The sequence below is a fragment of the Cornus florida genome, unplaced genomic scaffold, assembly GCF_030987335.1.
Source record: "Cornus florida cultivar Cherokee Brave unplaced genomic scaffold, ASM3098733v1 CherokeeBrave_3.0.0_Hap2_Chr08, whole genome shotgun sequence".
Lineage (NCBI taxonomy): Eukaryota > Viridiplantae > Streptophyta > Magnoliopsida > Cornales > Cornaceae > Cornus > Cornus florida.
In genome coordinates this window covers 77,041,113-77,056,003 of record NW_026775578.1, presented here as the reverse complement: position 1 = coordinate 77,056,003, position 14,891 = coordinate 77,041,113, and the positions used below count along the sequence as shown (strand labels likewise).

General features: G+C 35.4%; 1 protein-coding gene across 1 annotated transcript; it reads left to right on the top strand.

The window, feature by feature from the left end:
* Positions 1–1,887: 1,887 nt before the first annotated feature.
* Positions 1,888–14,793, top strand: LOC132268153 (DNA-directed RNA polymerase III subunit rpc4-like). The gene is made up of 9 exons (XM_059768916.1): positions 1,888–2,090; positions 2,228–2,286; positions 2,433–2,502; positions 4,806–4,845; positions 5,977–6,215; positions 6,337–6,400; positions 12,974–13,065; positions 13,166–13,459; positions 14,417–14,793. The coding sequence occupies exons 1-9, from the start codon at positions 2,055–2,057 to the stop codon at positions 14,555–14,557; spliced, it is 1,035 nt and encodes a 344-aa protein (XP_059624899.1). The 5' UTR covers positions 1,888–2,054; the 3' UTR covers positions 14,558–14,793.
* Positions 14,794–14,891: the final 98 nt, after the last annotated feature.

Genomic DNA, 14,891 nt, shown 5'->3' with positions numbered 1-14,891 from the left:
AAAGACAACCAAGAGCTTAATAACAATATCAATAATATTACAGGCACGATGAACAAAATTGCAAGTGCTCTTGATAAAGCAAATGTAGTGGCTGAGAAAGCAAATGCGGTGGCTGAGAAAGGCAGACGACAATTTTATTCGGGAGAATAAGTGTTTTTAGAGTTACAAGCGATGGAGGGAATTGACAAAACTTTTTTATTTGCTGGTTATGTTTTTCTTATTTTGGATCCGATAGCTGCTGAAGGATTTTTTGGATGCGCAGTTCATATGCGTAAAGATTGGTTGTCATGGAAAATGACTATGGAGTTTTGAATGGATTTTTTTTTAGTTTGTTTTATTTTATTTATTTTTGTTCAATCTCAGAGAGAAAAATAAAGTACTTTAGTTCATTTAGGTATTTTATTTGTTATTAGGATTGATTAATAATTCAAATAATGTTTGACCATGATGTTTTAGAATATTTGACCAAATTGACTTATTTCACTTTTTTTAAATATTTATATATATGGTAACAAAACATCATGTAATTATACATATTATTGTTTGTATATTTTTATGTATATGTTTATGTATATTTATAGTAGTAATAAAAAAATTTAAGAGTAAAAGAAGTATATTAAAATATTGTTTCATAATATGTGGCTTAAGTTGCCAAAATTATTATAAATAAAAATTATGGTTCAAGTACCAATATATGTCCTGCAAATATACGTACACACATCTCTCTATAAGGATAAAATGGTAAAACATAATATTTCCATTCCAATTGCTTTTTGCATCCAAACATAAAAAGGTAATTCATTAAGTTAAAATTTTAGTTTATTCCAAACACATAAATGAAATTCCATTTTAATTCCAATCCAATTCCTTTTCCAATTTTAAATCCAAATCCCAAAGGATTTGATTCTAAACATAGCGTTAAGGTTTGCTATTTGGACATGAGGACATCAATATACAAATTTGCTATTTTTTTGGACATTGACAATCCCTGGCAGAATTGTCATCCAAATAGGGCCTTAAATGGTTCGAAAAGACAAAAGTGCCCCTTAATATTAAAATCAATTTTTTTTTGTAAAATATCAGACATGTTGAAATCTTGAAATTCCCCTTGAGTTAATATGAGCTACAAAATGGCGTCAATTTATTGTGCTGAAATTCATTAATTTCTTCATCAAGATATTGTAATATTTCGATTGCTATGAAATTTTTACCAATGTTTCCTCTGCATGTCATTTAAAAAAAAAAAAAAAAAAAAATTCAACAACAACTGCTATTTGTAATTTTTCACTTTTTGAAATCATGTTTTTAATTTATTTATTTGACAGCTTTCTGGATATCGGATCATCACCAAAATTTTCAATTTTATACTTCCATAGTTCCGTGAGGGTGAGACTACTTTCCAAAATATTTTTGCTTGCTCCGTTTCGAATTCAAACAAATTTTTTATTAATTTTTTATTCGTCATTGTGTAAATTTTTCTACTAATTCAGTACTTTATTTATTTATTTATTTATTTATTTTTCCATCAAATATGAAAAGCAATGTTCGGTGCCGATTATCCATACGTGAAGGCTGAGTGATATAACATCAAGTCATGTCATCCGTCACCTTGTCAAATGAAAAGGCGAAATGCCACAAAAAGATCTGGTGTGGGCGCCAAGTGATTTATTTACCTTCCAAAAAATAATAATAATATAATTTAATTTGTTTGGTACCGAGTTATTTCAACACACTATTTAGAGATATCCCTAACCGGTATATTCAATCCTGGATGTAGTAAGCAAACACAAGCAGGGAGCAAACCTTAGGTTTAATAACCTTTTAATCATATAAATAAATAATCTTTGGAATGGTTGACAGAGGGTGTTATAGTGGTACGGTGGGTGAAATCTTTTCATAACATTGGTGAGGTCTAGGGTTCGAAACTCATTTCTCTTTTTTCTTTTTATCCACAATCTTCATCTTCTTCCTCATTTTTCCTGAAAATTTTACAGATCGTTGACTTTTCTCATCCCTCGGGAACTTCAAATTCTTCGTATTTACACAGAAACTCCATGGATCTAGATCAGCCCTCTTCTGCTCCGAGAAAGGTACGTTGTTCATCTTGAATTTCTCGGTTTCGTTTTTTTATTATATTTGTTTTCAATTGTTACTCTTCAATTTCATATCATTTCGAAATGATACCTGAGAATCTAAACTCATCTGCAAATTTGTCCGAATTTTTCAGGTTAAATTTGCACCAAAAAATCCTCCTCGCAGGAGGCCAAAACCCATCGAACGCAAAACGTAATTGTTGAAAGACACACTCTCTCTCTCTCTTCTTTTCTTTTGTTTTCGTGTTGTTTATTCAATATTTGGTCTTATATTTTGTTTTTGTGGTGTTTTAAGTAAAACATTTTCTTCTTGTAAATTAATTTTGTTAATATTTGCAGTGAAGCGGTTAATGAAGCTGATGAAGCTGATGATGATGAAGCCACACAAGCTCTCCTTAAACGAGTCCATGTAACTCTCTCTCTATATTGGAGTATATTATAGTAGTCTACATGCTTGTATGTGTTTGCATATGTATATATATAATATATATCCATATGACTTTAGTGATGAACCCATTGAGCTTAGGCTGCTTTAGAATAATTGGAGCTTTTATTATTTTAATTTTTATTATTTTAACTTCATTTAAAAGTGTGTAATGTATTTTATGCTGTTATTTAATTTAATAAAAAAAAAAATTAACAGAAAAAGAAAAAAAAATGTGAAGAAAGAGAAATATATATTTTTTTCAATGGCAAGAAAAAAACTTAAATTATTACCTATATTATTTTTTGCTCATATCTGGACTTGAATTATTCTTTTTTTTTTTATTTTTTTTTTATATGGATAAGTAATAGCATGGACAAAGAGAAATAGGTCTACTTGGTTATGTGCAATTGAATCTAGGAATTGATAAATTAGGCATGCTCTAAATTCAATATATTTTTGTGGGCTCACATCAAAAAATGAGAGTATGTTGTATAAACTAAAACTAAAATGAAATTAATGCAAGAGAAATCAATGTAACCTTAACTATATGGGGCATTAATATTAATTAAACATTATATATGTGTGTGTGTGTGTGTGTGTGTGTGGCTTTTCTATTGAATATTTTCTAGGTGGGCTTTTCTATTGAATCATATCTTTGCGGGCCTTATGTAACTAGTGGTTGGGGCCAGCTTTGCCATTACATTATACGTAGTAGAATACGTACGGTACAAATACGAGTATGGATACATACTTGTGTATTATTCGATTTTTTCTTTAAAAAAATGTTAAATAACAGTTTTTCAGTTGCTTTTGTGTGGGACGTATGGTTGTCATTAGTCAACCCCTCCCCCATTTACTTTACTTTGACTTGAGGTTTTATTTTTAAAAAGCTGTCCAAAAGAGGAGGGGGGGAAGAAAAAAGAGGGAGGTGTTTTCTCGGAATTTATTTCTTCGGATTTGCATCGAAATGACGGATCTGTGGCTCGCTGTGACTGGGAGTCTGGTCTGTGAATGGTGAAGATGGGTTCCTTCATAAGAAATACTATGTTTTTAGGAAGAAATGGTGCTTCAGAATGATGCAGTATTGTATAGTTGTAGAATTTACATTGGAAGGCGGGAGAGGCCCCATTTGCAAAGAGTTACTCCTATAATTCTAACCTGAATTATCAAAACAAAATATAAGAGAGAAAAAAAGGTTGCAAAAACAAAACAAATTTTAAACCATGTTCCAAAAAATTTGATACTTTCCTCTGTTCAAATATATACTACTATTCATAGTGTATGCGTGTGTGTGTGTATAGAGAGAGAGATTAAAATTTTTAATGACATGTTACAGAAAGATCCAAAAAATATCATTTTGCATTTTTCTATAAGATGCTAATTTTGATTGCTATGTATTGCTTGTTTTCTGCATCTCAAGCCATGCATTTGAATTAGAATAAAAATTTTAGAAAGATGTCATCATCAGTAGGAACAATAACTAGTAGCCACGATTTCAAAAAGACATACAATTCTACATAATAATGTTTGTGAGATGACTAGTACATATGATACAGAAAACTTTAAAACAAACAAGAAAAAGAAAACAAAGGAAAAAAAAACATGAGAAGGTGATTGAAACAGTTAATGAATATATGGTTCCAAAACAAAACTTTGGATTTGATCAATGAATGGGTTTAAAAAATAATCAAAATGTACCTGAAAAGCATTTGGATAATTCCTTACAGGGAATTTTGAAATGACTAGCTCTATTTTGTAGTCCAAAATCATGTTCCTTTATATCTTAGTTGTTTCGTCTACTAACTCCCAGACTCCCATATGATATCTCCACATAATTTTTCTTATTTGTTTCCCGATATGTTTGCAGTCACTTTCCTGTGGATAGAACTTTTACAACTAAACCCATATGTACCAGTCACACGAGGGATTCAGATAATATTTTAGAAGTTGTAGTGGACAAATAGGTCTAGCTTTGTTACCTAGTGGTACTCCTACCAATGTGGGTGATTGAAGGGGTAGACTTTATCTGCAATTTTTTTTTTTGTTTGGGGGGTAGATAAGTAGAACACACACACCCATTGTTGTCCAATAGGGGACACTCTCAACCTTCCATTTGGAAGGAGGAGGAGATACCAGTTGGGCTAAGCCCTTGGTGACTTGATTTACATTTTAAAAACAATTTTTCAACATTGGTCACGCCAATCAGTGTGCCATTTGTACAGAACCTATATAATTCAATACATTTTCTTGAATTAATTGTTGAATTTTTGTTTCTGCATGTACAGGAGCATCTGGGGAGACGAGGACCTAAAGTCGAAAAGAAGTGTAATTTTCTGTTGCAATGCACTTGCTAAATTGATTCATTGATCATGTTCAACTATTTTTCTGCTACAAACTTGGCGTGAATTCTTGATCGTATTAAAATTATGCTTTAATGTATTCATGCCATATGCAAAAAGGAAGAGACTCATACAATGGCAGAGCAAATAGATCTTTTGCACATTGTTGTTAATCCATGAACATGGTCTATATAGATGCATAGATCCATGGATCCATACATTTCAATCGGAAAAGAATCAAGAGGATGAGCAACTGTCTCTTCTACAGATCGTGTATTAATCTACTATAACTACAAGATACCACCCCCTTTTCACGAATTCCTGAATTTTTCTGAGTAATCCTCAACAACAACAATTTCTCTTTTGCCTATCTCTATCCCGATTAGCCAAAACCAAAGCTCGTATACTATAAGTTTATAATCCATTATGTTTGTACTCCATTTCTATTTCTACCCTTTACAGCTCAGTAGAGTTTATATTATGCATTTTCAGTTATCCTTTCTTTACTATCCACTTAATTTCTTGTATGCAATACTATATCAATTCTCCTTCCGGTCAATAGTGTCGACCAGGTCCATTACTTTACATCTCAATGTTCTTATATTCCGAGTTCTAATGTAAGTCAATATTGCAATAAGAGTTGGTATATAAATGCTTAAGTTTCCATAACACACCGGCAGTACAGAAACGATTAGGTGCATGTTACTGTGAATTGTAAATTTCACAATGATGAGTTTATGATTTTCGATTTATTTGGTTCCAACTGTCAGTTACTAACACACATGCGCTTGTGTTTGACATTGATATTAGGCATCTAAGAAAGCAACTTAAAAAATTCCTGAGATAAATTAGATGCAGCCATGTTGATGATAGCAAGATATTTGATGTAGAGAAGTTTAAATTGGGTTACACTTGTCATGTAAGATGTCAGATACAGTTCGGATTTTGATATTGTTCAAGATACGTTGTGTTAAAATGTTCTAATTATCAGCATGTTAAATACAAGGGGAATATCAGTACATCCTGGAAAAATTGAAGTTCAAATTTGAATATCAGTACATTTCTATAGTTATTGTTATTGTTATACCAGCCTCACATTTGGAGTTCAAATCTGCAGCTGCAGTGCAAGTTGCATTTGATGGAGGTGTTCCATCAACTTCCATAAGAACATATGGCATACCTAGGGAAAGGGATAGTGGTAAAAGCAGTGGCTCAGACTTGAAAGACTCTACTACTGATGATGGGCAAATTCTCTCTTCATATTCAACTGCTGAACCAGATGGAACCTCTGGAAGGGATTTAAATGCTGAGGATGCGTCATGTCAAAAGAAAAAGAAAGATTATATAGAACCTTGGGTAAGAACTCTTGGCCATTCTCTCTCTCTCTCTCTCTCTCTCTCTCTCTCTCTCTCTCTCTCTCAGTTTTTGTGTTTATGTATCATTTATTGAGCAACTAGTTCCCTTGATGCCAATTCAGGATTACCACCACACTTGCTATCCTACTACTCTTCCTCTAAGGAGACCTTACTCTGGAAACCCAGGTATGTGTTGTCAGGGGCTTATTTGTTATTACTTATATAATGTTGGGGCTTATGTGTAATTTCTTAAACTTGTTAGTATAAATAGAATGTGGTGGAAGGATGAAAGTATTCTCTCTCTCTTTCCCCGTCTCTCTCTCTCTCTCTCTTTCTCTCATCCTCTTTCTTCTCTTTTTCTTCTTCTTCTTCTTCTTCTTCTTATACTTTACTCTTGATTTGATTATCTCTTAAAATCAACATGGTATTAGAGCGTGGTTTGTAAAGCTCTAGGTGAGTAGTTGAAACCCTAGGGCAAGTTTGTTTAAACCCTAGTGGGTGTGAAGGGTTTTGAAGAGATTCCATTTGCAAGGAAGTAGTGTTAATCACATCCACACGTACCGTGGTGAGTTGGTTGGGGGTCGTAGGGCAGTGTGCCCCTGCTAGGAGTTCGGGGTGAGGCCCCGGAAAATTTTTTTTAGACCTATTTTTTATCTATTGCAGTCTCTTTTGGTGTTTTTTTCATGTTAGCGTAGTTCTGCAACTGCGGTTTTTTCTTCATCATTCGCAATTCTGGTATGGTCTACTTTGTTGCTTTCTAGGGTTTGTGTGGTGACTGTGTGGTTGCTTTTTTATGCATCTCAGAAGACGGTAATCTTTCTAGTTGAAGTTTGTGTGTTAGAGAAGGTGGTTCTCCACGTATTTTGTTGCTGCTTTTGTTTCTGGGGATTGTATACCCAGAAGTTGTTTGATAAAATGTTTGGCTCAGAGGTGACTCCAAAAGAAGTCGGGTATTCTCTTAGTCTGACTCCAGTATTGGGAGGTAGTAATGATCACCATCCAGGCCTTTGTATTATAATTGTTAGGCTAGATGAGACGAACTATATGGAGTGGGCTCAATCTGCTCGCATGCATATCATTGGTCGTAGGATGATTGACCATATCAAAGGGACTGTCACGTATCCGTTCAAGAGTGATCCTAAATTCAAAGAGTAGAGTTCAAATAATGCACTAGTTATGATGTGGTTGTTGCAGTCAATGCAGCCACAAATCAGCAAAGGGTTTATGTTTGTGAAAACAGCTAAAGAACTATGGACGACTGTGGAAGAGACATATTCCTTGACTAGTAATTTTGCAAAACTGTATGAACTCCAAGAACAGATTTCAACATTTAAGCAGGAAAACCAAAATTCTTGCTACATATTACCACACTCTACGTGGTAAATGGGAAGAGTTGGATCACTACCAAGACTACGTACCTGTGTGTGCAGCTGATGTCAAAGCATTTCGTTCTATGGTAGAAAGGAATTGAATATATGAGTTCTTGGGTGGTCTACATCCGAGATACGAGCATGCTAAGGTGCAAGTGTTAGGCAGGTATCCAGCCCTTACTTCTGTTAGAGATTTGTTTTTGTATATCCAGGCTGAAGAGAGTAGAATGAAGGTTATGCCTGCACCTACATACACTAAGCCTGAGCTAAAAGTACCATTGTCTGAGAGGTTTGCTATTGCCACACAACAATGGAACAAGCCCAATCCTCCAAAAGGAGGGAAGCAGGATGACAAGAGCAAATTGAGGTGTGATCACTGTGGGCGTACGCGCCACACTAGGGAAACATGCTGGAATCTACACGATCACCTTACTCCAACTCCTGCTCATGCGAATGCTAGGCCAAGTCCTAGTCCATTTAGCACATACTGCAGAGCGAGACTGCTTTTACTGGTCATGACTCCTAAGGGCCACTGAGTTCTTTGTCCAAGGCTGAACTTAATGCTCTTCAACATCTACTAGCTCGAAATACCTCCATTTCAACCTCTAACTTTGCTCAGACAGGTTCCTCTCATTCGGCACATCAAGTTTTCACATTATTTGGTGGGCCACTTTAGATCATTGATTCATGAGCCACTGATCACATGACTAGTATGGCATCTGATTTTTCTTCGTACAGTTTATGTTCTGGTAAGGATAAGGTTAGAGTGGCTAATGGCACCTTCACTTCCATTGCGGGGAAGGGCATTATTTCTGCCTCTCCTAATCTTACCTTATCCTCTATTCTTCGTGTCTCAAAGTTTACCAATAACCTCCTTTCTGTCAGTCACATTACAAAAGGCTTGAATTGTAGTGTAACCTTTTTTCCATCTCACTGTGTGTTTCAGGACTTGGATACGGGGAAGACGATTGGAAGTGGACGCGAGGACAATGGCTTGTATTTGCTGAACACGAGGCCAACTTCTTATTATGTTGCAAATCAATCTAGTGTTAAGAATAGTAATTTCAATAAAGATCGGTTAATGTGATGACATAATAGACTAGGTCATTTACCTCTTCCTGTTTTGAAGCATATGCTTCCCTAGTTTGCTTCTATTGAATCTTTTAAGTTAAATTGTGAAACATGCGTTCTTGCCAAACAATGTCGTGTTTCTTATCCTACTAGTATTAATAAAATTACAACTCCTTTGCAGCTTGTTCATTCTGATGTGTGGGGTCATGAATCTACTACTTCGTTACTTTGTTGTGTTTGTTGATGACTTTAGTTGATATACTTGGTTATATCTTATGAAAATCAAAGATGAAGTTCATTCCATTTTTAACGCATTTCATAAGATGTTATGTACTCAGTTAGGTTGTCCCCTCAAAATCCTTCGATCTAATAATGGAGGAGAGTTTATGTATGGTGGTCTTGCCTCCTTTTTTGATGATAACGGGATTGTCCATCAAACCTCTTGTGTCGATACACCACAACATAACGGTGTAGCTGAAAGAAAACACCGTCATATTACAAAGGTGACCCGTTCTCTTCTAATTGGGATGGGAGTGCCTAAAAGTTATTTGGCTGATTTAATCTTAGCAGCTACATACCTTATCAATCGCATGCCTTGTAAGGTTATTGGCTATCAGTCCCCCTTCTCTGTCTTACACCATCACACTGCCTTATTCACTGCCCCTCCGAAAGTGTTTGGTGGTGTTTGTTATGTTCACATTCATCATCGCAAGGACAAAATGGACCCTAAGGCAATCCAATGTGTCTTTCTTGGATACTCCGCCACTCAGAAAAGGTATCGGTGTTAAGCAGCGATAGTACTCTGCACCTACTCCTTATTCAGAAAGTTTATCAATTTGATAGCCAATTATGTTGTCAATAACCCTACCACATGTCATTACTTTGTCTCCATGGATGTTACATTCTTTGAGTTTGTTCCTTTTTATTTTCCACTGTTCAGGATTCTATATAGGGGGAGAATACTATACAGGTAGAGAGTCTGTCGTCCATTCAGAGGGAATGCCACCTTCCTTTGCCTGTTCCCATTCAGGGGGAGGTTTCCATTCAGTGGGAGCTTCTTATTGAGGTGCCTATGTCTAGTCCCCTAACACTAATGATTTGCAGCAGGAAAGCAACCAATTGTCTACACTAGGTGGGCAAAACAAGCCATTAACTCACCCTAGGACCAAGAAGTCTCCCTCGATCCAAGTAATTCCTCAGTTGACATTGATACTACTGATTCTTTTCCTAATAGTATTCCTGTTGATCTTGATGTCCCTATTGCCTATCGTAAGGGTGTTCGTAGTTATACAAAACATCCCATATCTCAGTTTGTATCCTATGATGCCTTATCTCTAACATATCGTGAAAGGAAGCCATGCTTGAAGAGATGACGGCTCTTGAGAAGAATGGTACTTGGGATATTGTTCCTTTACCTAAGGGTAAGAAACCAGTAAGCTGCAAATGGGTCTACACAATAAAGTATCATATAGACGGAACAATTGAGAAATATAAAGTCCGGTTAGTTGCAAAGGGTTTCACTCAGACCTATGGGATTGATTATCTCGTAACATTTGCTCTAGTGTCCAAGATAAACTCTATACGTGTCCCCCTTTCTTTGACAGCTAATTTGAATTGACCTTTACATCAGCTGGATGTAAAGAATGCTTTCATTCATGGTGACTTGGAGGAAGAGGTGTATATGACTATGCTACCAGGGTTTAAGCTTGCAAATTGTTAGAATTTAGTGTGCAAGCTAAATAAAGCCTTGTATAGGTTAAAACAGTCGCCACATGCTTGGTTTGAGAGGTTGAGCATTGCTGTGAAAAAGTAGGGTACACACAGAGTCAGGAAGATCATACTCTCTTCATCAAGAAGCACCAGGGCGTGTAAATGTTGATGATATTGTTATCACTAGAAATGATCCAGAAAAGATTCATCGAATTCATTCCTGGGGACATAGTTCGAGGTTAAAAACCTCGAATCATTGAGATACTTTCTTGGCATCGAGGTGTGCAAATTAAAGAAAGGGGTGTTCATTTCTCAACGAAAGTATGTGTTAAATTTGTTAGCTGAAATAGGCAGGCTTGGAGCTAAACCTATTGATATTCCAATTAAGCAGAACCATAGGCTTAATGATGTAGATGGAGACCCATTAGACGATGTGGGAAGATTTTAGCGATTGGTTGGGAGACTGATTTACCTATCTTTCATTCTCCCAGATATTGCCTACGTTGTTAGTGTGATTAGTCAATTTATGCATACTCCACGTATATCTCACCTTGAGGCAGCTCATTATGTTCTTCGCTACCTCAAAGGTTCACCTGGTAAGGGGATATTGTTTGGCCGTCATGGCCACTTGCGTGTTGAAGCCTATACTGATGCTTGATTTGGCAGGGTTTATGACAGATCGATGATCTACTTCAATCTGTCACAGGATATTGCACATTTGTTGGAGGTAATCCTATTTCATGGTGAAGCAAGAAACAATCTGTAGTAGCTAGATCTAGTGCAGAGGCTGAGTTCAAATCCATGGCACATAAAGTTTGTCAGTTATTATGGCTACGAACGATGTTAGGTGAGTTTGGTTATCATGTTTGCGAGTCAATGAAGTTGTATTGTAACAAGGAGGCTGCTATTAGCATTGCCCACAATCCAGTTCAACATGACAAAACAAAGCACATTGAAGTCGATCAATACTTCATCAAGGAAAAGCTTAGTCTTGGGCTGATTTGTACTCCATATGTCAACACACATGATCAGGTTGCTGATGTTTTGACTAAAGGTATGAGCAAGACTTGCTTGCAAAATATGTTAGTCAAGCTAGGCATGATAGATATCTTTGCACCAGCTTGAGGGGGAGTGTTGTCAGGGACTTATTTGTTATTACTTATATAATGTTGGAGCTTATGTGTAATTTCTAAAACTTGTTAGTATAAATAGAATGTGGTGGAAGGATGAAAGTATTCTTTCATTCTTTCTCTCTTTCCCCATCTCTCTCTCTTTTTCTCTCATCCTCTTTCCTCTCTTTTTCTTCTGCTTATAATTTACTCTTAATATGATTATCTCTTAAAGTCAACAGTATGTTTCTAGATGCATCTTATTTGGAGTCTAGCCAATAGCACAGGAGCATCTAGTATCTGTCCCTCTGAAGAAATGAAAATATTTCCTTGCATTGTTTCAATGTCCCTTGCCTGTAAATTGAAACAGGCTCATTAAAAACTGATAATTATCAAAATAGTTTTAGCCTCATAGCTGTCAGTGGCACGCAATCACATTTCATGCCTTGTAAGGTTAACTACACACCACATTTTTGTGTTGAAGTGATATTATGTCGATCTCCTGGTTTTTTAGGGTGTTTGGTCACATGTTGGAATGAAATTGTTACAGTTCTCACAATAGCATTGAATGCACAAGCTCATCCAGTCATCCTTTAGAGTGGGGATTTATAAAAAAGTGAAAACAGCAATGACAATAATAGTAATAGTAATAATAATAATAATAATATAATGTAGTACAAGTACAGTGATGAAAGGAGAAACACCATTATAGAAGGAGATCATCCATAAAAACTCGATAATACTAAGGCTAACAACATTCATAAAAATCTGAAATGATTTTATTATGTAACTAAACATGCAGTTTTTAAAATTTTAAATAGTGCTTGCGAGGTTGCCCAAAGCTCTGATTAGGTCAGAGTTCGAGTGGTGTATTTGACCTAGAGGGGGGTGAATAGGTTTTATGAAAATTAAATTTAAATTTTAGATATCTTTTGGATTTTTTCCCCCTAGTTGGTATTATCCTTTGGATTTTCGTTTATTGTGTGATTCAACCAATAGTTATTCTTGTCAACCTTGTAGATGATTTTCTACCACACATTCACACAACTGCACAAAACAAATATAGAGAAGAAACACCAGATTTTTACGTGAAAATTCCTAAACAGGGAAATCCATGGACCTTGTTTCATGAACAATCTACTATATGAGAAAAGGTTACAAGTAGGTTAACAGTTCCCTCAACCTAGAACCCCTAGATATGTGATTGTGCATATGGACTTTGCGCCGTGTTTTTCGTGAATTTTGTCACTAGTTTCTTCAGTGGTCGTGAACAATCATAACACTTTGACAAATTACAAACCACGTGTCGAGTAAGAAAGTGCCAATACACTACTCATATTCCATATAAATGGTGTTGCACTATGCTTATTCAGTGACGCTAATATTTTTCCCTCTTTCTTTCTCCTTTTCTTCTTTTCCTCTGTTTTTTTCATTTTTTCTTTTCTTTTTTGTTGGTTGCTGTGTGATGTTGAATGTTGTTTTCTTGTCTTTTCCTTCAGAACTTCTTGATGAAGCAGAATTTGGCAAGGATGCAATGAACGTGGAGTATGATGAGAATACTGTGAATCCTGCTTCAGAACTTGGTTTTCTGGTTGGAAATCTGATTAATAAAGTTCAAAAAATATCAATTACTTATCAGAGTAATATTTTTATTAGAACTTGACTAAATATGTACTGGTATTGATGGACAGGAGGAAAATAAGGAAGCTAGGATGTTGTTTCTTCAACTTCCTAGTAATCTACCCTTGGATAAGCGATCAGCTACTGCAGGTGGCATCTCAATGTCATCTGAAATAACAATTGCTTCAGCTAATGCAAAGGGGAAAGCAATAGCTAGCAGCTCAATGTCATTAGGGGATTCAGGTGCTTCAGCCAGAGCAAACAAACATTGCGGTTTGGAAGAATTGCCAGGGGGATACTTGGGCAAAATGTTGGTTTACAAGAGTGGAGCGGTCAAGTTGAAGCTAGGAAATACCCTGTATGATGTGAGTCATACTGCATCTTGCTATAAATTTTCATATCAACAATATTCATTTTTTCCTTCCTCTTTGTTCGTAATTTCTTGCTTTCCAGTGCGTAAAAGCTTACTGAGAATTAGCATAATTCATGAAGTTAAAAATGATGAAAACCGTCAATATTTGACTGGAAATTGAGGAATTATTGTGCCAAATATCATACTTAACATCTCTAAAGGAATTAAATTTATGTTCTTGTCCAATCAAGAGTTCTTTTCTTGCACTTTTCTCACCTTTGTAATGGGAAATAAAAACGAACAAAGTTCTTTGTTAGTAAGAAACTTGGAGTTTGTGTGTTAGTACACCATAATTATATAAACATAATTCTATTAATTGCTTGTTCTGGAAATGGTTTATTGTAATGTTTATAAATCATGTATAGATTTTTTTGGTGTTTTATAATGTGATATTTACATGAAACTGGTCAATCCTCATATGGATTGTGGTACTTATATCACATTTTTGGCACCATCTATCCACCTGCCAAAGGTCTGCTTCAATTTTGGGCTCAGTTCAAGTGCTTGCTAAAACATGTTTAAACTACTGTTCATGAAGTGTTCTGAGAAGGGTCATTGTTTAGCTTCTTAGTTGCAAATGTTAAAATGCTCATGATTTCTATTGGAACCATCAAATTTCTTTTGTAAAAATTGATGGATTACTGTGTTGAATCTTCTTCTTATTATTTTTATTTTCTTTTCTTGGTGGTGGCAGTGGGGGTAAGAATCCGGAATCTTTTAAAAATCTCACAATTTACCTCTTTCAAACTCTTGTGTAACCATAATCCATCCAAATCCTCTGTTGATTTCACATTGCACAATTTTAGTTACTTTAGTGAGAATTTATGGAGCATCACACAAAAAAAATAAGTAAATAAATAAATAAAATTGGTGTTATATGTCTTATAAAATTAATTCATATGATTTGCAGGTTTCTCCAGGTTCTGATTGTGTTTTTGGTCAAGACGTTGTAGCAATCAACACCATTGACAAAAGCTGTAGTATGCTTGGGGAACTCAACAAGCGGGCTATTGTAACTCCTGATATCGATTCCCTCCTGAACTGTGATTAACTTTTACTAGATTAATACTAGTTGCAGGCAGTTTGTCCATGTAAATCAAGTGGAAAATGTAAAGAAGTAGAGATTGTGTGTGTAAATACGTAGCCAGATTTACTGACTGCAAATTCGGTAGCTTCTAAAGTTGCTCTGTGCATATACTGCATTATTGAGCTCCAGTGTTTTTTGAGGAATATTTTGACTAACAAATGAATGAAAATTTGCAGAAAGTTGAAATAGATTACCAAAAATGTTAGGGAATCACTGAAGCTTCTTTTACAGATGGGTTGGAACCTCAATAACATCTTCAAATTGAAAGTTTAAGATGAAGAGACCGATTCTGTTAACA

What these genes read in the sequence shown, in the direction of transcription:
- LOC132268153 (XM_059768916.1), top strand. Translation starts at nt 2,055, where the DNA reads ATGGATCTAGATCAGCCCTCTTCTGCTCCGAGAAAG. An exon ending in AAGATTATATAGAACCTTGG is followed by an intron (nt 6,216 to 6,336) that starts GTAAGAACTCTT and finishes ATGCCAATTCAG; the next exon opens with GATTACCACCACACTTGCTA. An exon ending in TAGGAAATACCCTGTATGAT is followed by an intron (nt 13,460 to 14,416) that starts GTGAGTCATACT and finishes TATGATTTGCAG; the next exon opens with GTTTCTCCAGGTTCTGATTG.